Raw genomic sequence first — 25,076 nt, 5'->3', positions numbered from 1 at the left:
TAATGGTGATCAGCCCCGCTTGTGAATTTTGTCTCCACTACATCGGAAACGTCGTGTTCAAATGCATTTTCCCCTCATAGAACTATTTACATTGCTGGCTGCCACGGTGACGGCGGGTGGGGTCTGGCGGTGAGGCGACGGGGGAAATCGGCCCCGTAATCTCGGCTAATCCAACGTCAAGCCCGGCCAAACCAACGTCCATCGGCCCTGAGGTTCCGAATTCCCGGTGCTCAAAACAACTACATGCGTTCCGGAATTTGGTGATTTTCAAGATTGAATGACGGCTTCACGAACCATTGCAGCACGAAAAAAATACAAGACCATTTACTTTTGAGAAAGAGAGCAGTTTTTCGCAATTAATTATTCCCAGAAAACCCCCGATTGCATGACCCAATTTAGTGGTGCCTGTCAGCAAACCGCCCCCTGAACAAAATTAGCTTCAGGGCACCTCAATCGCTAAAGCCCACTGAACCCTCCCCGAACCCGCCCCCCAACACGTCCCCCGCCCCCGCTATCCTCACAACTCCAAGTAACTGTCAAATCGCCATGAAAGCCTTCTCATGACAGCAACATGTCGCTCTTCCTCACGCCCAGAGACCGCTACGCAACAGATGCAAAGGCACCGCTGGCCTGCGGCAGCTGCAAGCGACAGAAGCGCAAATGCGACAAGGCACGCCCGGCGTGCGGGTTGTGCACCCGCATGGAACGCCGGTGCGACTACGCCGAGCCCGCACCGGCCGCCCCGACCGCCGACGACTTTGCAGCCCTGCAGCTGAAGCTCATTGAGCTCGAGGGCCGTCTAAACACCGCCGGGAGTGGCGGCACACCTGCGTCCTCATCGTCGGGGGGCGCAGGCGGGGGCGGGGTCAGCGGACGTACACTCGGCCCTGGTCCTGGTCCCGCATCCAACTCAAGTTCCGCATCGGGGTCCGCTGCTGGGGGAGGCATGGAGGAAACACCGTCTGCTGCATCAGTCTTCACGCCACTTGAACCTCTCTGGGAACAGCAAGCCTCAGCTCAGTACCCGCCAGATGCCTTTCTCGATCTTTCTTCCACGGAATGGTTGAACCAATCTCTCCCGAGACCCGTCATCGACATCCCAAACGTACGTGTCAAGCTGAATAATGCATTGATCTCATTGCCCTACATCGCATTCGTTGAAGCTTTTCACGAAAATTATCTTCATTACGAGCTATTGGCTTTACTCATCCAATGCCTCCTGAGCCTGACTCATATCTATAGGAAGTCCTCCAACATCTAGGCGACGGCCACGCAATCCAACACGCCGTAAACGCCTACTTCACCACAATCCACACCTGGCTCCCCATCGTCTCCAAGAAGCGCATGAACATGGGCGCCGCCCTCAGCCAAGGCGGTCCGGACCTGGCCATGCTCTTCCTCGCCATGAAGCTCGCGGCCACCAGCCCGACGGACGTCCTCGCGGGTGGTTCCCAGCACATGGCAATTTACCGCGCCGCCAAGCGCTTCATGTCCCTGCTGGAGCACAGCGGCGCCACGTCGCTCATGGTACTGCAGTCCATGACGCTCATCGCCTACTTTGAGTACGCCCACGCCCTCTACCCGGCCGCGTGGATCACCGTCGCTGCCTGCGTGCGGTATGCTGATTTCCTTGGTCTGCCTGGGTCTCACGAGGGGACTATTATCCTGGCTTCGCCTGTACGTATCAGGTTTCTGCAAAGCTTTCTCTTTTTGGAAGCACCGGAACAGCTTTGTTAACTTTGAGAGCAGACAACGTGGACAGAGTTGGAGGAGCGATCGCGGACGTGGTGGGCCATCATCAGCCTCGACCGCATCATCTGCCTCGGCAACAAGAAACGCTACCTCTCCCCTGAGCCGCAAGATAACGAGACATATCCCGTAGACGACTCAGCATGGGTACGAACCCTCTTTTCCTTTTTCCTTGACGAGAAACCGCAGTAGACTAATACAGTACCCCGTCCAGGACGAAGGCCGCGTCGGCCGCGTGGCCCATCACAACATCACCTCCCCGCCCCCGTCTCCACCCTCCCCCTTCTCCTCCCTCTGCCGCTCCGCCCTCATCGCCGGCAAAATCATAACCCACGTCCGTAAAGTCACCTCGGACCGCAAACAGAACCCGCACGCCTCGCCCGCCGACGCCATCGCCGAAGCGAACGCCTTGTCGGAGACGCTGTTCTCGACCCTGGAGTACTTGCAACAGCAGCCCCCCACGACAGGAGCTACGGCAGCGCAGAGGCTAAAGCCGCTATCCCTACCCCTCCTGCCGTCACGGTGCGTCTTGCTCTCGGCAGGCGTCCTTCTCCACGACTTCTACTGCTGTCCCGCCTGTCCGGACGGCCGCCTCAAGAGCCCCGAGGAGACGGCGCAGCAGGCGCGTTCCGTTGACGTCTTGTTGAAGATTAGCAAAGACGTTGCTGTGTTGTCGGAAGAGCTACTGCTTCTCGTCTCGCGGACGGAAAGGGTCGGTGACGTTGATGATGACATGGGCATGAACAGTCATGGCCACAACCGCAATGACGGACAAAGCGGTGGCGGCAGCGACATTGGCAGCGTGAGCCCGCTGATTCTGGACGCGCTCTACGGCGCCGCGAATACCCTCGCCTGGCTGCTCAGAGAGGAAGGGACGCTCGAGTGCGAGGACGAGATGAATGTCATCAAGCGGTGTCTCGAGCGATTGGGCTCACGGTGGAGGTTGGCGGGGGAGTATGGGCGGATGCTGGAGCAGCAGGATTTCGCGATGATGATGCAGGAGAAGGGGCACTCGACACTGAGAATCATATGATACTGGTTTACAGTGGATAATAACGGGGTTGATGAGACAGTCAGCTCCCGAGCAAGGATTTTTAGATTTTCAGAGGAGTAATCTCATCTTGTTGAGTTTTGTAGATCATCAGTGAGAAGAGGGGAAAGGGGTGCAGATGATTCTGAATATCGATGCCCACTTCAGATGACTCCATCATGAATACTACCTTTGCTTCCTGCCTCAAGATGTGCCATAATTCCAACATTCAAGAGACTCGCGCCCCAAATCCATAATCTTGGGAATCACGTCCAGGATGTGACAATCGCCTTACGTACATAGCCCAATTCCGTTGCTATGCTTTCCAGACATTAGGTGGCTATAATGCTATGCAATCCATCTGAAACGGCTTCCTGTTGGCAATCCCTGAATAGTTCCGTCCGAAATCTCAGAACCCATATCGAGATTCTCCATCTTAACTCCTTCGCTCTTTACGCACCGTTTGCCGTTGCATTCGCCAACATGGAAGGCTGTCAGTTCGCCTTATGCCCCCCTTCATGGGGCCCCCAAGCCATGTAAAGCCAAGCAAGTACTCTAAAGTTACGGGTCAAGGGAACCTGTATGCATGTGTCATTTCTGTGCTGGGCTTGCCCTCTTCAAAGGCTCTCACTGGAGAGTCTCCATGTCCTGGAGGGGTTCATAAGGTAGCATGAGCAAGTTGCGCCTGATTTCCTAAGTCTATGAGAACAAAGAAGATGGCGACTGGAAAGAGTTTGATGATGGCCCACGACGAGTTCTGACAAAAGAAAACTGAAACTTCTGGGAATGTACAGGACCTGGATGGGTGTGGCTCATCTAGGCTACTGTTGTGATGAAGAGAAAGAAGACTAGTATCTGTGTGGTTCATTGTTCTGCATAACGAGGGAGAGAAGGCGGGGATCTTTCCTGGTGGGCCAGATCCCATGGATTTATACACACATTGAGAAGACTATTGGCCCACGCTCTGTTACTATTGGTAAAGCACGTCATGAGGGCGACATTATGATTGGTGGGGAGGTCAAGATTGATTGTGTTATTGGTGCGTATAGAGATGGGAGGAGGAGGAGGAGGAGGAGAGGGAGGAATTGGGTAAAGCCCACGATTTCCTCCAGACGCGGTATAGAGGTGGAAGGGTCATTTTGTACAACGCATGCCGTCCCTCCGAGATCCATCATCTCTACCGAATGCTCAGAGATCCAACAATGACGGAATCTCACCACCTGATTTACCCAGTAATCTGAAGAAGAAAACGTATTTTGCTAGTGGAAAAATGAGAAAGGAAAGAAATCAATCCGATCCCAAGCTTTGTCTGTAGAACAGCCACGAGAAGAGAAATTTTCTCAGATTGAGAATTCCTATTGAACCTTGAAGCTTTCCAATGTGCGTCCCATTATGATCTCTGTCTTCATTGTCCCGTCCTCCTTCCAATCTCCCACCCCTCCGTCTTAAATAATCATTCCTGCTCGACAGCCCACCGCCTTCTCTCCACCTCACTTGAGTCTTTCCGAGACGTTTGCTTCTCTTTTTCCTACATCTGTATGCTTCTCGAAACGATTGCTGTCTTGTAAATGCAAGATTGCAGAGGCAAAAAAAAAAAGCAGATGGCAAAACTCGATCGCGCCCCCCCGTGAGAGAATTTCGACGTTCGACGGCCAGGTACACGCAAAGAGGTTTGTCATTTTATTTCTCAGGACATTACGCCATCAAACATACGAGTCATACATTAACCGCAAAAAAAAAAAAAACCCCTCACATCTGCAAAAGAAAAAAGTCCTAGCAAAATCAAGAGCTCATTTCTTCCATCCAAGATCGAATCAACATTCCCGTTGTTCCAAGGTAGTCTGTGAGGCTTAGGTAAAGCACCGCGCCCGCACAGACGCATGTGCCCAGGTACTTTCCGTCTTTTAGCGCGGTACTTACGGGTACGAAGCAGAAACACTGGGTCAAGTACCGTGTACAAAGCCCACCAGAGTTGCCAGAACGGGCTGCGAAGAAGTTGGAATAAGCTCATCCGTCTCCACTCTGCATTCTTTCCGTCCCGTCTGCACGGTCGTGGACCCGGCGCCCAGATTCCGGTACCATCATCTCCTCCCCAGACCCCAGCCAACAGCCAAACACACTTTTTTGTCCCCATATCGTTGTCATTTTTCATTTATTTTCATTTATTTTTCATCTTCGATAAACACTTCACACAGCACTTTCAAACGGAAGAAGAAATGTTCTCATCCGGGTTTGTATTTCATTCATATTGGGGGGGGGGGGGGGGGAGTTTTTTTGAAGACACTGCCCTTGTTTTTTTTTATTTTTTTCACATCGATAAACTCACCCCTCAAACTCAATACAGAGAAAAAAAATTCTTTTTCTTTGTTTTGTTTTTTTTGTTTTGGGGGGGGGGGGGGGGGGGAACTTGTTTCTAGACCCAGTCCCGTTGCTTTTTATACCGTCTTTTCAGACATTCTTTTTCATCCCTTTTTCTTTGCCCCCCCCTTTCCCTCCTTGTTTCACTCATCGGATAGGTGAGGTAATATGAAACATTACCAAAGGAAAAAAACAAATCTCAACTATAGACGCCAAACAAGTAGTACAACTCAAAACCGAAAACGAAGAAAACCAAGCATCTGAATCTCTACAACTCATTCTGGAGTATCTGTAGAGCGTTTCCAACCCTCAAATCCTGCCTCGCAACAGACGCGCGTCACGCAATCTAAGAAAAGATGATATGTTTCAACTTCTCCTTCTCACCACTCTCCTCGCACATACCCCTAAACACACCGCCCTCCTTACCCCACAGCTCCTGCGGGCTCCCGTACTCGGCGACGGCGCCGTCGCTCAGGACCAAGATGCGGTCGAAATCGGCAATCGTGCTGAGGCGGTGGGCAATGACAATCAGCGTCGAGTCGTTGAACTCCTCGCGAATGGACCGCTGGATCAGCGCGTCGGTCGTCATGTCGACGGCCGAGGTCGCCTCGTCGAGGACCATGACCTTGGGGCGCGAGACAATGGCGCGCGCGAGGCAGAGGAGCTGGCGCTGGCCCTGCGACAAGTTGCCGCCGCCCTCGGAGATGGGGGAGTTTAGGTTGCGGAAGACGTTGACGTTCTTTTGCTGGTCGTTCACAGAGGGCGCCGCGCTGGAGGAAGGCTCGCCGGGCGTAGAAGGGTTCGAGTCGACGAGGTGCACGCGCTGGAGCGAGTCCTTGAGGTCGGCGTCGGTCTGGTTGTCAAAGGGGTCGAGGTTGGAGCGGACGGAGCCGGAGAAGAGGACGGGATCTTGGGGGATGATGGCGAGGCGGGAGCGGAGCTCGTGGAGCTTGATCTTGGAAATGTCGACGCCGTCGACGAAGATGCTGCCGGAGCGGGCTTCGAGGAAGCGGAAGAGGGCGAGGGTGAGGGAGGACTTGCCGGCTCCGGTGCGACCGACGACACCGATGCGCTCGTTCTTCTTGACGCTGAAGGTGAGGCCCTTGAGGACAGGGGAGAGGTCCTCAGCGTAGCTCACAACGAGGTCCTTGACCTCGAGCTTGCCCTCGGTAGGCCATGTCGCGGGGGGTTCGATGCCGCCCTGGTCCTCGGTCTTGAGGTCCGAGTACTCGACGACGCGCTCCGCGGCGTTCATGTCGAGCTCAATGTTGGCGTAGTGGCGGATAGACCAGACGATGGCCTGAGAAAACTCGAGCGCAAAGGAGAGCGTGAAACCGGCGAGGGCGGCGCCCATCGAGGGGCTGCCAAGGACGACGAAGCCGACGGCGGTGGAGAACATGGCCCCGATGAGCGACATGCGCCAGCCCATCCAGCGGTTGAAGAGCCACAGGTGCCAGGAGGCCATGCCGTAGTCATCGAGGCGGGAGTACATGGAATCGATGTACGTTTGGGCCTTGTCGGAACCGCGAATGGTCATCATGCCGACGAGGGTGGAACCAAAGAGGTCAAAGATGGGAGACTTTGTCGTGCTCTCCAGTCTCTTGGCCGGTCTGGCGCCCGCGAGGTAGCGCATAGCGATCCAGACGGCAATGAGAAGCAGGACAAAGGCCAGGGGGATGATGAGCGGCGAGACGTAGAAGGCGGTGACGCAAATTCCAATGACGCTGAGGAAGGCGCCAAAGACGCCAGAGAGATCCATGCCGAGCCTGTTGTCAATGACGTTGAAATCGGCGGTGAAACGGTTGAGCACGCGGCCGGTGGGAACGGTGTCGAGCCATCGGAGCGGGGTGCGGAGCACGGTTCTGGTGATACCCTCAAACATGCGGCGACTGGCCTTGTAGCTCATCACGAAGAAGTAGAAGAAACGGCCTGTACCGAGAATAGCGGAGAAGGCAGAGATACCGACATAAATACCCAGGTAGAACATGGTGTCCTTGTCCATGTTGATGCTGACGGTTTCGTTGGATGGCACGTGGAGCTCGCTGTGCTGAAGGGTGAAGGCGTAGGCGTATTGGTGTTGCGGTTGCTGGCTGAAGGTCTTGATGGATTGCTCCGATGTTCCAGTCCAAATTCGAAGCCACCATGACCGTCCTGTCCAGTTATTAGCAACATGTATGTAAAGAATCAACGCAAAGGGGACTCACCAATGACAACGAATTGATAGATGACGAAAAGAAGGAAGCCGAAGCCCCACCAGGGCAAGCCACCACTCTGGCTCAAGTACGCAGCGTAGACGTGCTTCTTGATGGAGCCCTTTTCGCGAGCCTCGTCCTCGACAAACGCACGTGCAGCCTTGGAGGGCACCTTCTTCAAGATACCGCCATCTCCATTGAGCTCAGCAACCTCGGGGATCTCAACATCAGAGGCCTCTTCGGAATTGACGGCAGTGGCCTCCTCATCCGCAATCTCCTGGGAAGTCTGCTCGTGGCTCTTGATCATCTGCAGCGTTCCATCCTCAGTCAGCTCGGACAGGAAACCGGAGTGCTGGACAGTGCCGTCACCTAGCTCAACGATGAACTTGGTCCGGGGCTCGCAGAGAGCGACGTGGTGAGTGACGAGGATTCGGGTTCGGCCCTGGCAGAGATCGCCAGTGAGACACTTTTCGTAGATGTGGCGGCCGACATGAGCATCAACAGCGGAGAAAATGTCGTCAAGGACAAGAATGCCGGCACGAGAGTAGATGGCTCTCGCGAGGGTGAGGCGCCACTTCTGACCGCCACTCAGGTTGATACCGTTGGCTCCCAACTCGGTTTTGTCACCGTCCGCAAGCATTTCCAAATCCTTCTTCAGGGCGCATGCCTCGATCGTCTGGTTGTACCTCTCCTCGTCGAAGGGGAGTCCGAAAAGAATATTGCTCTTGAGTGTGGCATTCTCGATCCACGGAATCTGGCCGACGAATGAAATGCTGCTCGGGATAATCCAGTTGCCACGGTTGGCCTTGTCGTCGTTTCTCTCTTTGATCGAGGGTGGCTTCGGCGCGTAGATTGTGCCGGATAAGAGATCTGACTCGCCAAGGACGGCAGCCAGCATCAGACTCTTACCAGTACCGGTCTTGCCAGAGATGACGGACAGCTCGCCAGCGGGGAAAGTGACATCGACGTTGCGAAGGATGAACCTGTCCTCGTCCTTAGTCTCGTCATCGACAGGCCACGCGATAGTGGCGTTCTCAAAGGCAACATCAGATCCCTCGGTCACAGTCTTGGTCTTCTCAGGCCCGTTCAGGTAGTCCTGCATTCTCTTGACAGAGATGTTGGCATCGATGACATCGGTAATGAGCTCGGGAAGGACGGCGAGAGTAACCTCGAGGTTCTTGAAAACACCGATACTGACAAAGGCAACAGATGGGATCAAGGTACCGTTGAGCCATGCATACACAGCTAGGGAAACGGCGGCTAGGGCAATGGGGCTGGTGATCCACATGCCAAAGAGGACGGTGTCACCCTTGAAAACCTGCCATAGGGCACCGAGTTCCTTCTCTCGCATGGCCAGGATGCGTTTTTCCCACTGAGGCTCGAGCGCGGAAAACTTGATTTGGCGCATGCCTACGAGGGCCTCGTTGACGACGGCCAGCTTTTGATCACGAATCTTCATGAGCTTATCCTGAGCCTTGGAGTACACCTTGGCGTACGAGAAGTTGATGGGAAGAAGGATGGCCCACGCGAGCAACCCGGCACCGAGGGGTCCCCAGCCAAGCAAGTAAACGAGGAACCAGATGGCGACGAGGAGCTTGGCAGCGCTGGATGGGAAGAGGAATTGGAAGGCGGCGAAATCGGAAATGCGTTTGGCGTCGACGCCAATCAAATTGATGATGGCTTGCTTCGACTTGAGCACGTTGTCGTCTTCGGCCTCTTCTTCATCAGCTTTCTTCTTCTTGTCATCCTTTGGCTTAGCATCGTCCTCCTTGTCTTCGGCTTCCTGCTTGGAGGCCGCCTTGACGTTCTTCCTGCGCATCGACTTCTCAAAGATGAGGGCAGAGAGAGCGCCTCTGAGGGGAATGCAGAGCTCGGCCCAAGACAGCCAGAACATGGTCGCCTCAACCCAGGCATCAGCCAGAATAACCAGACCAAGCCAAAAGACCAAGATCCAGATATCGGCAGGGAGGTCTTCGCCAGGCTTTCTACGTTGAAGGGTCTCAAGGATTTGTAGCGTGATCCATGACGGGGCAAGACTCAAGAAGGCCTTGGAAATAGCAATGGACCATTGGACGAATAGAGGCACGCGGTAGGCCCAAATGATGGACCACCACAGGCTGGAATCGGGCTTGAAGTTGTACGACTTCCACGACGCAGCCGAGTCTTCAGAACGGGTCCAGTGGTCCGGCTTAGGCAGGTCAGACGCATCAAGATCCTTCTTCTTGGTAGCCAGGTCGATGATTCCGCTGCACCAGCCCCAGGTGAAGCGGCTGTAGGCAGGGACCGTCCTAAGGCGGTCGACCATTCTGTTCTCGAAGTAGACATCCGGTCTCCTGGGCAGAGTGACGCTCGTCACAATGAGACCCAGAGTGAGGACCAGGTTCGCAAGTTTGAGGCCGAAGGAAACGGGGTTGTTGGACAGAAGCTCATCAAACACCTTGGTGTCCTGCAAGATCTGGATGCCAGCAAAGATCAAACCGGAAAGCCAGAGCCACAAGCCGAGGCTGTAGGCCTGGACGGAGTCATTTGAAGCAGCGATGGCCACGGCTTGGAAGGCTAAAAGAATCTGATTCATGTCAGCATTCAACCAAAGGAGGTTTCGCGAGGAGGGAGTTTGCCTACCGAAATACCAGTTGAAAGCCATTCTGCAATGAATAAATTGTCATATTTACCGGTGTGAAGTGAGAGCGTCGCCAAAATGGAGTTTGCCAAGGAGCCGGCCAGACCCAGGAAGGCGAATAAGAAGATGAAGGTCTTGGGCCAGCGGTTGGAAAAGGCGGCAGATGACTCGGCCGTGGCTTTTCCGTCCTTGTCTTCGTAGAAGTGGTCCTTGGGTTTGCGGGATCGAAGTTGTTGGACGAGTCCTGTGAGGGCCGGAACCGAAGTAAGAGCGATCACGCCCAAAGCAGCTCCGACCTCTATGAACAAGAGTGATTCATCTTGCATGATGGCACCAAAGTATGGGCGAGAAGTCTGAATGACTTATCTTCGCTGGTCGAATTCCGAGGTTGAAAATTGACCGCAGTTGACGTTTGGAAAAATGAACCGGGCTGCAAGCGGGAGCGTACGATGCGATGCACCTTCGTTGGTGTGGCGGCTTTAAGAAAAAAAACGGCGCGAAGAGCCGGTCGGGAGATCCACAATGAGGCCCAAGTTGGTTGGTAAGCTGCTGCCTTCTGGAGACTGCAGTTCAAAATCGGCAAGGACTCTCCAGTTCCTTTGAAGCCCAAATCGGGTACCTCGAGTAAGGTACTCGACACCGCTAAAACAAAAAAAAAAGTGCTGACGTCGGGGCAATTCTGCTTTCGGCGTCTCCAATTCGGATGGCGGGCCGGGGCTCGAAGAAACGCAGGTTGTTTGCGCTAGTCACAGGTTTCAGCGACTTGTCTGGGTGGGAAAAGCCGGGGGAAGGGTGGGCTTTTCCTTCGTCGGAAGAATGGATTGCGATTGCGCAAAGGAAACACTGAGGAAACGAGCAGATTGCGTGGTTCGGCTTAGTGGGCGCCGATACGGAGCCGGTGGGGGTGATGCGGTCTCAAAGCTTCGTTTCGCTGACGTCGCTGACGGTGTCGCTGGTCTCTGCGCGCCTCTTCGACCATGCACGGGTTTTCGGTGCGGTGCGGTACGGCAGCTTGGGAATTGGAGACACGCGGGGGACGGAGAACGGCGGGGGAAAATGGGGGGCCAAAGGGAAGGGGGAAGAACGGCGGAACGGGGGAAGCCAAGATTGAACGGACGCCAGAAAAGCGGAAGCCTCAGGATTTAAGAAGAAAAATGATGAAAGGGGGGGAGAGAAGTCTACAATTGTTGAGTAATAAGGCATGTAACTACCGCCCTGGTAGGCAAGGTATTGTTCGATCAATTGGCAAGGTCGAGGAGAGGAAAGAGGAGCCGCTTCTGGTTCCGCGTCTTGCTTACCCATCCAATTCATTCTACCTACCTTACCGTACCTCTCACCTAACCTGACGGATAATTACCTGGTAGGCATTTTCTCATGAAGCTTACGGCTTCACCCCCAGACAACCTCGCACGCCCCCCGATGCTGCCTGCCCGGTTGCAAGCGGCTGATGCCATTGGCCACTGAACCAAGATAGCGTGCCGCATTTTGCAATTCGCAGTTTGCATTTTTTTCGATCTAGGAATCCGGAAAGACAAGACTCAGTTCAGGTGGACACACCGCACACCATGACACACCCCGGGGAGTTGGCGGCGACGGCGTGCGGCGTGCGCGCGCATCCCCCATCCCCCCTGCAATGCCGCCTTTTTGGCTGGCTGGGATCAAGCTGGTTGGTGCGCCGTGCACTGGGATTCCAATGGATCTTGCCAACACCCCCATCTTCACATCCCCAATTCACCACACAAATGGTGCTTCGCGGTCTTGACGGTTCGCCAACACCCCACTTTGCGATGCACTCGGGAACCCAACTCTGATCTCGCCATCCGCATCGTGACGTCCCCATCCTTGACCTGCCTCAACCCTACTGCGCAGTACCTCGACCTGCATCACTCTGCCGCGTCTTTGCAGATTATCCGACATGCGTCAGACGCGGGCATGGCGCTGTCGCCTAGCCGGGCCCTAGGCAGCCAACGTCGACGACGACGATGGCAACGATGACATATCTCAAAGCATCAGAGAGAGCGACAACTAAGTTATTGTTCGCTGGCAGACGTAGCCGACGGGACACTTTAGCTCCTCTCTCAAATGTCAAACCCGCCCTTTTGAGTATACGAAAATTGATGTATGGCACCCGCGGCCTGCCACCGTAACTGCTCTTGAATCCATGAACCATGTCACCTTGTCAAGAGTCGAGGGCCATTCCCCCCCCCCCCCCCCACCCTGTCGGCTACGGGCGCGGTGGTTGGCCGACGACGCCGTTTCGCCGTTTGACTCATCGGCGGGAAGGAGGGAGACAAGGGACAAGCCAGATGGTGCCAATGTGGTACAGTGGTAGTCTGGCAGATCAATTCAATTGAGAAAAAAAAAATCCAAGCGATGCCAGAGGGAGGGGTGGCGGCTCAGGTGTGGAGTTTCAACTTGGCAGAAGTTCCTCTCGTGGACCCTGGGTGCTGATACGGCGGCCTGGGGTGGGTGGCCTAGTGTAGCACATCATGAACTTGTGCTTGCTCTTCCTTGCCGGGGGCTGGCAGGTGAATGAGAGACTGACTGATTGACCAAAGTACCTATTTCACGCACGAAAGGCGCAACAATACAAGTACAGAAACAGAAGGGAAGAAGAGGCGGATACTCGTACCAATCTAAACAGAAGAGGGTGAGCCTCGCGATTGACGTTCCTTGTTAGTGCATTAGCCCCAATGCAGTCATCCTGCACTAACATGGCCTGATGCGCATGCCTGCGCAAAAAGTTGCAGCTGCTCTCTTCCTCGGCGAACGGCGAGCCAACCTTTTGCGTGCCTAGAAGACCCCCATCCGCTTCCGCCTCGCTGCGTTGCTATCCTGGCACGAACCCCGTATTCTGCCGTCAATCGAGAAAGAGAGAGGGTCGAATTCGTTGACCATTGTCTGCTTTTCTCTTCCAATTGCCTGGGCGCAGAGTACGTAGGATGGATGGCGCATACCGCCCCTATTCGTACGACGTTTCGTGCCTTGCCCCAGCCGGTCGGGAACGATACCAAACTCGTCTGATTCGTCATCCATCATTGATCTCGATTTTCGAATTTTAAGAAGCTGCGCCTGCATCCCCGCCTGCTACCTTGCCTGCCGGCCAGCCGGTTCCTCTCGTCGAGACTCAAAGCTGAATCCGAGACTTGGTATCCGTAATCTCAAAAGACTCACAAAGTCCAGTCATAATGCTGAATTAGGAAGGAGAGTTTGGAGAGAGATGGGCGCGCGGGTGCCAGGTGGTGGGAGTCTGGGAGGCTCTAATTTGCATGGGCGGGACTGCGCCGCAGGATTTCGGTCATGGATGATGGGGATTTTTGGGAAGGGCGGTCAGACTAGCAAATCATGGGATGTGGGTCCCCGCCGCCAGCCAGCCACGCCTGGCCCAAATGGTTTTTGCCAGTTGCCAATTGCCAATTGGGATTCTCCACCTCATAGTCTCGAGTCCCATCATCGGGGCAGTCGTGTGATGGGAACCGTTTTTCCCGCTTCCCGCTTCCATTCCTGCCGTCCGCTAAATGCTGACTGCTCCTGCCCTTTGCTTCTGCTTCTGTCACTCGTCCCGCTAGCGTGTTTGCGACTTGCAACTCGACGTTTAGAGATTTGTCGTCACTTCCGAGTCCTGAGATTGGTCTGGTCCATGGCGGCTGCAGGAAGTTTCCCCGTGAGTCTTTAAGCGGATAGAGATATGAGACCACCTCCTTTGTCTGTGTCTATTGCGAACGCAGAAACAATGACGCATAATTGAAAAGCATGGGTTGTTGTTCGTGGGTTTCGTTCTTCCTTCCTCTATCGACGAACGTACTCACCTAACCCTCGAACCTGCCTTAGAAGTCAAGGAGAAGGAGGTCTCAAAGTCCAGGCAGCCGCTGACACACCATCTCGCTTACCTGCGCTTCGGCTTCCGTTACCGCCCTGCTATCTACCTCATATATGCACCTCATTCTTATCACATTTCTTTCTTGTCCTTATTCTCTCGCCGCAAAATTTCCATACGACACCGCAAGGTGCTGACTGCATCAAGGGTCGCTGAAAAAGAGATGAGAAACAAAGTACTGTGCCGCAGAATACGACGCCACGTGCCAATCTCTCATCTTTTTTCGATCCCGTGAGCTCTTCTTTATCAGCAAGTATCAATCAGGACCTTCCCATCTCGATTAATTCCAATCCCGGGCTTCTGGCTGTTCGGTACCTCACTCTACCTTTGCCCAAGATGATGGAGTGACGTTGGAAGAAGACGCGGCTACTCGGGGACTTTGCTGCCTTGCCAAGGCTGCCATGCCATCCCCCCCTCCCCGCACCGGGGCTTTTGCCTGTGTTGGATCTGGCAGCCGACGACACGTCGACCGTCGCCGTCGCCAAAGTAGTTCTTCTTCTTGTCATTTCATCCTCTATTCCTCAGATATGAATACTGGGTGTCAATCTGATCCGACTCATGATGCTGCGCCTGCGACACCGTTCGGCATGTGGGCTAGGTGGGAACAGGCCGTAAAACTGCGAGACAGACGTGAGATGCGTAACATCAGACACCGGGTCGATTCCACGTTTCGAAACGGAAATGTTCTTTTAGTGTGACATCAGACCGGGCCAATTTCTTTGCGGCGTGTGTCACGCCTCACACATCGTCGGGCGAGTGAGTCCTGTTGGCCAGAGAAAACAAGGCAACGTGTGGCTGATCCCAAAGAAAATTATCCAACATCCACTGCATACCTTACATGCGAGCGAATGCCGGCGCAGTGTAACAGCCGCGCTTCGATATGGACGCTCCCATCCTGTTCATTAATTAGAAGTCTGCGATTGGATGACGCCCGGCGACTTTGAAGCCTGTGGTGCTTGCGTTACCTATTGCTCACCGCCGACGCCGTTGCAGATTTTCTTGGCGATGTCAGGCGGCGGCGGGTTGTTAATGATGCAAATTTTGTTGGCTCTTTCTGTTAGTTAATGGTAGCTGCCTGCGTTTGATGGTGGTGTACGGAGTAAGGTAGTAGCACTGTAGTGATTACATTGTGAGGCAGAGAGAAAACGAGTCGTTCCGTCATGGGTTGACTCAAACGGACGAACGCTCTCCTGACGGTTAGGTATGACTGTACTGAGATTGTGCTCAGATGGATGACTGGGCACTGAAAGTTCCCCTTCTCATGCTCAACAGTTGACACCGACCGAAATTTGCAAGCCATTGCTAATCTGACAAACTTCCCTTTTGGCTGCGACACTCGCTATGATAGTTTTCCTTACCGTTGCAACCGACGCCAATGAAACAGGGCTGAAAATCGGGTATGGTAGGTAGCCTATGTTGTGGACCAGGTCGTCGGGGCTGCACCATGCAGACTACAGAGTACCAGTAGCCTTTCTTGAATTTGGGGTTAAAGAGAGGAAGGAGTTCACGATGAGTTGGAGGCATCGAGCAAATGCGTCTCTGGAAAAAAGCGATGCCGAGTGCAGCCCCTCAGCGTACCAATAGTTGTGATTAAGACTGATATAACGCGTGCTTCTAGAAGGGAGGTCTTTTGGAACAGGGCCCAAGCGATGTGCTCAAGAGTTCCATGGGTTCAAAGATGGAGACAAAGTGGAAATTCCCAATGAGCAATTGGCATTAGCCGTGCATTCATTGGCGGAGGCACTTCAGCCCTATGTGTACGGAGGGAGTAATGGTGCGCAGATATCTCACTCGGCATGTTGGGAGACCGATATTCAAGTAGGGAGCTATGGAGGATGACAAGGTACCTAGGGGCAAGATCGGGATTGTAATGCATTTCCATTGTACGATGAGATTCACTCTCTCATCTGAAAAAAATTGTCAATTGTCGAGCAATGGGTACTTGCTCCAGCCAGAACTCGTTCAGAGATTAGATGGTTAGGCAGTTGAAAGAGTGAGAGCGAGTGGTGGCAACAACAAAGTTGAAACCCGAGGGAACTGGCACAATCACCAGGGGAAAGTGGCAACGAGCCCCCAAATAAACTTGAATCAGAGAATCCCCTTTGGAATCTGGGCGAAAAGTCCCTTCGTTTCGAGGTGTTGCGCCGACTGCCTCAAACCCGCCCACGAGTGCGTCGATCCTCCCATCCCAACACCTTGCAGTGCATACGGCTCCAGCCAATCAGAACGAGCAGAAACGCATGCGATAAGCTGAGGTTGCGCCCTGAGTGACGGGTCTGGTGATGAGATACGGCTATTCCACGGTGGTACCGAAAGTTGAAAGGCCGAGGTGGCAGCCTGATTGAATTGTGCCCAATTTGTGACTACTGTTTGCTCGGAACGCAATCCTTTGCGCTGACATACCAAGCAGAAATGGAAAGCAGAAGAAGAAGAAAGGATTCAAGTTCAGTTCAGACTCCAAGGACAGGACCCAGTCGAAAGCATCTTGGGAAACGGCTGTAGCCAATCAGACGAGGCTGGATGAGCCAGACAGTGGATTGCTCCCTCAAAGGCTTTCTCTGACGGAGCTGTCTGATTGGCTAAACACACGGCCTGGGCGCCTTATGGCGAGCAGCTTCCCTGCCGTTTCCCTGCTCACGGCTGCTCTCCCCGATTTTCTCGAAGTGCAGAGCCCGCCTTGGATGGGTACGCTAAAATGATGCCGATGCTGGGCGCTGCAGTTGCGACAGGCTCTGCGTGTCTGGTTGCTGTAGCGGCTGGAGAACCTGCCACACCACCCAAGGGACCGTCAAACTTTGGGGAGGTTTTGCGGTGGAAAACACCAGCCTGGTATCCGTACAGGCGGACAAGCCCGCGACTGGCACCATGGAACCTAAGGTACGGTAACAATCAATGGGTGCCCTGGGAAGCCCAGCTCCTTCTTGTCCCTGCAACAGCGCGTGCGTTGGAGCCGTCTGAGCTCCTGCACGCCGAACCAAACCACACCAAACTCCACCCTGCCCTGCTCGGGAACGACATTTCGTCCATTCTTGCGCCCTCGTGACAATTCCCTGCCAAGTTTAATTGATTTTCCATTTTCGCTATTTCCTTCTTTATCCTCCCTCTTTATCCATACCGCTTCAAAAACGGGACCTCGTATGTGTCGTTCCACGCGGTACTAAAGCTCCTGTCAACCCAACCCCTCCCACCCCCATATCCAATCCGCCTATTGAGGTTTGCCGCTAAGCAGCTGCGAATCGACGCTGCTGCAAAGGAGCTGTTGCCCATCGACCAATCTCCCGAGCTGTTGTTGCCGAGCTAAGGAGAAGCTCGACCTCCTCAGCCTACCCGCCCCTCATCCAACCTCATCCCACCGCGAACGCTGCACGAAGCTTCCCGACTCGAATCGACCATCGGATTTTTACTCCCCCGATAAGCTCTCCTCGACAACATTCAGCACGGCCCGTATTCCATCCGCCAAACTCCCCATCGTACGAGCGCCATCACCACCAAACTCAGCCCGCCCACGACCGCCCACGATCCCGCACATGTCTCGAGACGGCCGTATACACACTCAGTCACGATGAAGAGCACGCCGCTTATCATCAATTGGCATGACCAGAATGCCCCAGTCTACTCGGCCCATTTCGAGCCTCACGGCAAGGGTCGACTAGCTACGGCTGGAGGAGATAATAACGTGAGAGTACGTCAGACGCCTGAACTGGCGAGCATGCCATCTGGTCCCACGCGTGACCCTGCGCTGCGATGCTAACACAGACACCAGCTCTGGAAGGTAGACAGCGATGGAGAAGATCGAAAGGTCGACTACTTGTCAACCTTGAGCAAGCATACACAGGCAGTCAATGTCGTTCGATGGGCACCCAAAGGTAAGAAGCCAATTCCGGACGCTGTATCCTGCATTTCGCTGATCTTTCTTCCTCCTTGCGAAGGTGAGATACTCGCTTCCGCCGGCGACGACGGCAATGTCATCATATGGGTCATGTCCGAACACAGCGGCCCTGCCTTTGGCAACGAGGGCCTCGAGGATAAGGAGACGTGGAGAACCAAGCACATGTGTCGATCTAGCGGATCCGAGATTTACGACCTTGCCTGGTCTCCTGATAGCTCCTACTTCATCATTGGAAGCATGGACAATATTGCTCGAATCTACAATGCTAGCTCTGGTACGTTTCCCCGCTGATGATGGCGTATTCCACACTCATATCTAACAAGGACAGGTACCCTTGTGCGCCAGATTGCTGAGCATAGCCATTATGTTCAAGGTGTCGCATGGGATCCTTTGAACGAGTACATCGCAACCCAGTCCTCCGACCGATCCGTCCACATTTATTCCTTGAAAACAAAGGATGGACAGCATACACTGAGCGGCAACCACGACGACAAGCCCTCTAAGATTGCGAGCCATAACAAGAGTGACCTGCCCCCACGCCGCATATCCTCCAGCAGCCCTGCACCTCCTGACTTTGGTATGAGGACCCACCTTACTGTCGAACAGGCCATTGGATCCCCGGTGCCCTCCGCCCCCGGAACTCCCACCTCAATCGCATTGCCGATGAACCCGCCCAGTGTGATTAGCCATAGCAGGAGATCGTCATTTTCGTCCAGACGATCGCCTTCTCCGGCTCCGTCAATGCCGCTCCCGGCTGTAATGTCCATGGAGCCATCGCCAAAGCCTCACCCATCCGGTGGCCTTGGTATAAAGAACTCGACACTCTATGCTAACGAGACGCTCTCATCCTTTTTCCGACGCTTGACCTTCACTCCAGATGGCAGTCTTCTGCTTACTCCAGCTGGCCAGTACCAAACTCAACACAGCTCAGAAGGAAATGCGAAGCCCACATTTGAGGTCACCAATACCGTCTACATTTACACGAGAGGTGGCATCAATAAGGCGCCAATTGCGCACTTGCCTGGTCACAAGAAGCCTTCTGTTGTGGTCAAGTGCTCACCCATCTTTTACTCGTTGCGGACGTCGCCTCCTGTCACCAAGCATATCACCATCGATACGTCATCCTCTGAAGATCCCATCCCGGCACTGCCTGAACCGGTCTCGAAGCCGGTGACTTCTAGTTCGGTCATGGACCCGCCTCCACCGCCAACCTCGGTCCCAGAGTCCGGTTCTACACCGAGCAAGGCCGAACCTAGCGCTTCTACGCCTGGCCCCAAGCCGGCCTTTGCCCTGCCTTACAGAATGATATACGCTGTGGCGACTCAAGACGCCGTCCTTCTTTATGATTCTCAGCAGCAGACACCTATCTGCATAGTCAGCAATCTTCACTGTGCGACATTCACTGATCTAGCTTGGTAAGTATTCTTTGCTGCGCCCTAAGTTGACACAACAAGGCTAACAATACGCAAAAGGTCAAGCGATGGTCTCACTCTCTTGGTTTCATCCTCTGATGGATTCTGTTCGACCTTGTCTTTCTCACCTGGTGAGCTGGGCCAGATCTATCAAGGAGACCTGCCTACTGCCAAGAATCCAACTGCTGGAAGCACAGGAGCGACATCGTCGAATCAAACGACTCCGGTCCCTGCTCCAAGCTCAGCATTCGCCCCTCCGTCTCCATTTCCAAATGGCTCGGGTCACCATCACCGAAACTCGGCGAGCTCTTTTACTGCTCCGTCGCCGCCACCCGCCGGGTTTGTCAGCCAGCGACCTCAGTCGCCCGCTCGATCGAACTCTACTTCATCCGTGGCGACTCAGTCATCGAATGTGGTGACGAACCCATCATTGATTGTGGGCAGCGTGCCTGGCATTGCTGTCGCCAACTCCACCAAGGTTACAGGCGTCCCCATCACCACGCCGCCAGAGACGCCGAGGACCAACGCTGCCACAAACCCGACCCCGGCTGCATCGACTGCCAGTACAGCAGCAAGCGGAACCAAACGTGAGGCAAGTGAGGGAGAGAAGGAAGAGGGCAGCGAGCCCAAGAAGAGACGAATTGCGCCTACCCTGGTGGAACACAAGCCGTAGAGGATATCGGCTTATGTATGAGTGTTCGAATCTTGTCTTGTACAATGAAACATGGGGAAAAGCGTTGCTTAGTTGGAACACATGGGAATGAAGCGAATAGTGCGAGCTCTGATGGGGCGGTGTCAGCCTTGAAAGGTCGGGCTAGAGGTAACGAGAACTCGCGCGAAGGTCGCACTCGCGAACGAATTTGTTTGCATGGCAAGGCGTTGTAAGGGTATAACAAGGGCTATGTAGCGATATCTCTATAGTCATTTGAATGAAGTGCCCCATTCATGTGCTTGGTATTCGTTTGGCAGGTTTTGTGTGTTTGAATCACCAGATGGCGATAGCAGACCGGAGGCCGGGCCGTCATGATCGGCATACCGGGTGCTGACGGAAGCAAGTGGGGTCCGTGCAACGACATGCCAACTTTTGGTTGTAGTTGTCGCTTTTGGCAGCACCGTGTAAGCCATCTAAAAAGCCTTTCAAAGTCATTGATCATCAATATTGGGCAAATGGATTTGATGGTCTTTGGACCCCCATTCATTCACTTGACAAGACTGTGATTTCGTTCTTTTCCGGCGGTGGCGAATACCGACCTATTCAATAGCTTGCCATTTTGAATCAGGCAGGCAGGGGACTATGGCATCGAAACGACTGCCGAGTGCGAGTTTCATTGAGAACCCATTTATCAAGAAGCGAAATTTAGAATGGTCGCTTGATGTGCCGGGGCCAAAGACTGAGGATGGCGGAGAGGGAGAGGAGAGTGAACCAGATGATGGGTTGGAGGTACGGGACGCTGCAGCTGACGACTGGCCGGGTCGAGATGTGGTCGCGATACTGGACCCACCATCCCGCGAGCCCGAGCATGGTCCCGAAACTGGGTCCAGGATCAAGCGCGAGGCTACTACGAACCTCTCAGCGGCGTTGGAATCAGGCGTCGCAACGCAACCCGACCCGGCAGCGCACTTCTTCGCTCACCTAGCACGACATACCCTCTCCCCTTACCCTGCCGACACGCCGCACCTCTCCGCCGACGGCGACTTGCGCTCCCTCTTCCTCGCGCACGTGGGGTCGAGGCGGGGCGCGCACTTTGTGGTGCACCAGCACGACCACCCGATCGCGGGCGTGCACTACGACCTCCGGCTGCAGGTGAATGCGACGAGCAGCGTCAGCTGGGCAGTGATGTACGGGTTACCCGGGGACGCGAGCTCCAAGAGGCTGAACCGGAATGCGACGGAGACGAGGGTGCATTGTCTTTGGAATCATGTTGTTGAGGTCGGGAGTCGGGGCACGGGGAGTTTGGTGATTTGGGACTGTGGGTGGTACGAGGTTTTGGGGAGGGGTGGGAGAAGGAAAGGGAGGGGAGGGCCGGAGGTTGATCCTGATTCTGGGGGCGATGATGGTGAAGATGAGGAGGAGGATGATGATGGGGATGGGGGGATGACGGAGCAGGACAAGTTGGCGAGGGCGTTTGCGGAGAGGAAGATTCGGGTGAGTTTGCATGGGAGTCGGCTTCCTGAGGGGTATGTGTTGAATCTGAGGTTGACTAAGGGGGAGGACGCGGAGGGGAGGAGGAAGAGTGCGAGGGCGATGGGGAGGCCTGTGAGGAAGAGGAGGCGGGGTGGTGGTGGGAAGCAGATGAAGAAGAAGAATGAAGTTGTCGAGACTAGTTTTGACGGTGAGTCGAGTGAAGACAGGGATGAGGATGTTGTTCCTGATCCGCTTGATGGCGGTGACCGTCACGGTGGTGATGGTTATGGTGGCGAGGGGGAGGAAAACAAGTTGTCAGCTGTGGAGAGGGAGATCCGGGAGGTGGAGGACGAGTTCGTGAGGAGGACGAACGCGTATCGGGGCGCGGAGAATAGCGTCGGGAGCGTGTACCAGCGGCGATGGTACCTTTCGCTTGATCGGGAGGCGTGCGGGTTTGAGAGGAGGAGTGTTGGGGGGAAGAGGGTCTGGGTTCTGAGGGACCGTGATGGTGGTGGTGATGTTAATGGTCAAGAGAACGAACAAGGTGGCAGCAGAAAGAGAGACGAGGTTGATGAGAGCGGGAGGCTGAGGTTTCCGTTCTACGTTCGAGGTCCTGACGTTGAGAGGAGCGTTGTGACGGGACGAAGGGGAGATGAGGTTTTGAGTGACGAGGGTGTCGAGGGGTTTGTGAGGAGGAAGGGGTGGAGGCCTGTGTTAAATTGAGATGTTTGAGTACATCTAGTTCATGGGCTGAGACCTGTGTAAGAAGATGAGCGTTGGCAGGTATTGATTCGGAAGGTGAGTGAAAAGGGATAAGTTGGTTTACAGCTGAACCACAAGGAGGTACTTGTCAATTTCTTGGTTAACTCATCAAGTTGTTCTAACTATCCAACATTCAATGCTCATTATGTCAATCTTATCATAGTCTTCGTGAATGACCAGCCTACAAAGCAAAAAGCCGCACGAATTGAACAATTAAATTCTGCCAAGGCTCATCAAGAAACGCCCAAACACGGAAGCTCAGTCAGAATAAATATCTCCTTCCTCTCCCTCACTCTCACCGACCTCGCTCTCCCCGTCATAGACACTGCCACTACGGAGGTAGTCCCTGAAGCCGCGGCTCATCTTGACCACAGCCCGCAGGTGCTTGTCCGTAACGCAAATACGGTCGGTGCCCTCCTCCGCAGCATCGCTCTCGGCAAGCGCAAGCGCAGTCTGCAGCGCGTTGCGGATCTCGCGGCCGTTCCACCGCAGAGCGCGTACATCGCGCGAGTCGTAGGCGTACTCGCGCGTAGCGATCGCAACACGCACGCGGCCGTGCGAGTCCCTGTCGAGACGCTCGAAGTTGTTGGCCCAGATGCGCTCGCGGTCGACATCCGTTAGATTCTTGTAGTGCAGCGCGACGTGGATGCGCGAGGTAAAAGCCGCATCGAACGCCTGGACGCGGTTCGTCGTCAAGAAGAGCACGCCGCGATAGTACTCGAGCGCGCGTAGGAACACCGAGACGAGGCCGTTGCGGGCAATGTCTTTTGCGCGGCGGCGCTCGAGGTAGACGTCCGCCTCGTCGAGGAGGACAAGGGCACCGAAGCGCTGGCCCAGCTCGAGGAAGTAGGAGAGGTTGTGCTCCACGCTGTGCGAGTTGACGCTGAGGTCGCCTGAGGTGAGGGAGATGAGGGGTCGGTTGGTCAGCTCTGCGACACACTCGGCGGTGCAGGTCTTGCCGACGCCCGGGGCGCCGTGGAGAAGGAAGATGCGGCCTTCGCCCTTGTTTTTGATAAAGTCGTTGGCCCAGGGTGAGACTTTTCCGGACTCTGCTGCCGCGAACTTGCCGATGAGGGCCTTGACTGTCATCTTGATCTCGTCGTCTAGGACGAGATACTTGAATGCTTCACGGTCTGTGATGACGGGCTTCACATGGTCGAGGTTCAAGTGGCCCCAACGGCGATCGCCGAGAAGGAAGGCCGGAATGATGTTGGTGCAGGCAATGTAGAAGATATCGGAAGTAGGCGCTGGCGATGTCAGGGGATTAACGTCGTCAAAGCCCGCGAACGGTGATAAGTCGGTGCGATCGGTCTCCTTGGTACATTCCTTGCAGCCGCAACGTGGAAGGAAATGTGGGAGATGGTCTTGAGCAGGCGGCGGTCCATGATGCTGTCCAGGCATCATGCCTGGGGGCACTACTTGACGTGGCGGGCCCGGAGGGCCGTTCCGGTTCTCTGGTGCACGGAAGTTGAAACGACCGAAGCCTTCGGCATCGCAAATCACTCGACCAGTCATCTGTTGGAAGTTTAGTTGCTGTCATTAATCAAAGGGACCAGGTAGGAAGACTCACATAGCCTGATGGACCACGGCTGAAGATCGGGCCCGAGTGAGATCCAGGTTGAGCCTGCACAAGCATTCCGTCATACTCCATATAGGTTGGGCGTTGGAGAAGCTCCCAGTACAGCTTCCCGAGCCTCAGCTGCTTCTGCAGCATTGCTTGCGGGTCATCCTGGAAGAAGCGAGCTGGAATGATCTTCAGAGAAGGGATGATCTGCTCGCCGGTCCACGAAGGAATAGTGAACTGAGACATCTTTCGGTTCATCCGGTTGTGTCCCATCTCAAGGACCCAGGCAACCACCTGCAGGTGGCGGTTGCGTCCACTCAAAGTGACATCCTGGTATGTACTGCTAATGACGTGGGGCTCCCAGAGGTCATCATGATTGACATAGATGACCTCACCTGGCTTCAGAGCCATCCAATAGTTCTGGAACGTTGCAACTGGGACATTGCGACGATGTCGTTCTTGTTCAGTCCGGATAGACTCCCCGACAGCCTGATCGATGAAACTCAAAAGAACATCAATGTGGTTCGCCGTCAGACGAGCGTACTCGGTGGAGTGGCTGGCAGGCTGGTGGAATCTGTACTGTTTGAGGGCGTCGAGGTGGTGCACGATAACTCGGTAAGGAGCATCGATGGTCACCGTGTCTCCTAGAAGATTGACATTGGGGTAGTATGCTACAACCGCCCTCAATGCGTTGATGAGATGCGGCGAGTGGATAATCATCTGCGTGCGTTCAATCTTCCCGGCCTTCGCGCGCTCATCATTCTCGCTGTCCGAAGACGCCGACGTGTAATCATCGTCGGGATAACTGATATGCGGAGACCGACGACGACGCACACGTCTGATCTTGGCACTGGTGTTGACCTTTGTCACGATCTCGAGCACAGAATTGACAGTCCGCTGAGTGGTCTCGCCGTCCTTCTTCCCATAGTCGGGGATCTCCTTGAATGGATTGCTGCTCTCACGACCTGGTCATGTTAACAGAGCGTTGCGGAAAGGGGCGATCAGTGTTATTGACTCACTGTCGATGACTTTGCCACCGATGCCCAAGTATTGCAGAACGTATAGAATGTCTGACGGTGTCTCTCTTTCCAGGCTTCCCCTCGCTACGAGAGCCTGGCTTTGCTTGGTGGTGCGCCGGTAGTCAACTTCCTCGAAGCTGACTGTCGAGCCGGCATCATCGTCAATGGTCTAAAGTTTGTTAGCTAGTCTGCACAAAAACCCCAGAATGTGAGGTCCATCAGCAATCTTACGTTGTCTGCTTGGCCACCCATGACAGGCAATCTACGTCAGGTAAGAGTCCTGGTGTTACACGGCAAGAAGTAGGATAAGAGAAAAGAATGACAGGCTGGATGACGCCGGAGACAACAGGAGTGAAGTTGATGTGGATGAATCGATCCTTTTTAACGCTCATGGCTCTTTGCGGCTCTCGGGTTCATCGGTAGGCGGCAGCAGGCAGGCTGAGCAGCCAATAGAACACTGTCTTCTATGCCAGGTCATG

General features: G+C 54.5%; 6 protein-coding genes across 6 annotated transcripts; 4 read left to right on the top strand and 2 right to left on the bottom strand.

The window, feature by feature from the left end:
• Positions 1–571: 571 nt before the first annotated feature.
• Positions 572–2,782, top strand: CCOS01_07000 (fungal specific transcription factor domain-containing protein; the record flags this gene model as incomplete). Its single annotated transcript, XM_060455167.1, has 4 exons — positions 572–1,105; positions 1,243–1,677; positions 1,750–1,896; positions 1,964–2,782. The coding sequence occupies 4 exons, from the start codon at positions 572–574 to the stop codon at positions 2,780–2,782; spliced, it is 1,935 nt and encodes a 644-aa protein (XP_060314867.1).
• Positions 2,783–5,483: 2,701 nt separating this feature from the next.
• On the bottom strand, positions 5,484–10,275 carry CCOS01_06999 (ABC transporter; the record flags this gene model as incomplete). Its single annotated transcript, XM_060455166.1, has 3 exons — positions 5,484–7,288; positions 7,342–9,895; positions 9,952–10,275. 3 exons carry the CDS (start codon positions 10,273–10,275, stop codon positions 5,484–5,486), a joined length of 4,683 nt encoding a protein of 1,560 aa, XP_060314866.1.
• Positions 10,276–11,582: 1,307 nt separating this feature from the next.
• On the top strand, positions 11,583–11,711 carry CCOS01_06998 (uncharacterized protein; the record flags this gene model as incomplete). Its single annotated transcript, XM_060455165.1, has 1 exon — positions 11,583–11,711. One exon carries the CDS (start codon positions 11,583–11,585, stop codon positions 11,709–11,711), a length of 129 nt encoding a protein of 42 aa, XP_060314865.1.
• Positions 11,712–17,388: 5,677 nt separating this feature from the next.
• Positions 17,389–19,800, top strand: CCOS01_06997 (WD repeat domain-containing protein; the record flags this gene model as incomplete). The annotated part of the gene is made up of 5 exons (XM_060455164.1): positions 17,389–17,508; positions 17,590–17,692; positions 17,756–17,989; positions 18,044–19,130; positions 19,188–19,800. The coding sequence occupies 5 exons, from the start codon at positions 17,389–17,391 to the stop codon at positions 19,798–19,800; spliced, it is 2,157 nt and encodes a 718-aa protein (XP_060314864.1).
• A 621-nt stretch (positions 19,801–20,421) lies between these two features.
• CCOS01_06996 (uncharacterized protein) lies at positions 20,422–21,975 on the top strand (the record flags this gene model as incomplete). Its single annotated transcript, XM_060455163.1, has 1 exon — positions 20,422–21,975. The coding sequence occupies one exon, from the start codon at positions 20,422–20,424 to the stop codon at positions 21,973–21,975; it is 1,554 nt and encodes a 517-aa protein (XP_060314863.1).
• A 297-nt stretch (positions 21,976–22,272) lies between these two features.
• CCOS01_06995 (ATPase) lies at positions 22,273–24,849 on the bottom strand (the record flags this gene model as incomplete). Its single annotated transcript, XM_060455162.1, has 4 exons — positions 22,273–23,529; positions 23,585–24,543; positions 24,598–24,766; positions 24,829–24,849. 4 exons carry the CDS (start codon positions 24,847–24,849, stop codon positions 22,273–22,275), a joined length of 2,406 nt encoding a protein of 801 aa, XP_060314862.1.
• Positions 24,850–25,076: the final 227 nt, after the last annotated feature.

Source organism: Colletotrichum costaricense (genome assembly GCF_030867565.1).
Source record: "Colletotrichum costaricense strain IMI 309622 chromosome Unknown Scaffold_6.1, whole genome shotgun sequence".
NCBI lineage: Eukaryota > Fungi > Ascomycota > Sordariomycetes > Glomerellales > Glomerellaceae > Colletotrichum > Colletotrichum costaricense.
The sequence above is the reverse complement of the archived record's forward strand: the minus strand, read 5'-3'. Positions and strand labels throughout refer to the sequence as shown.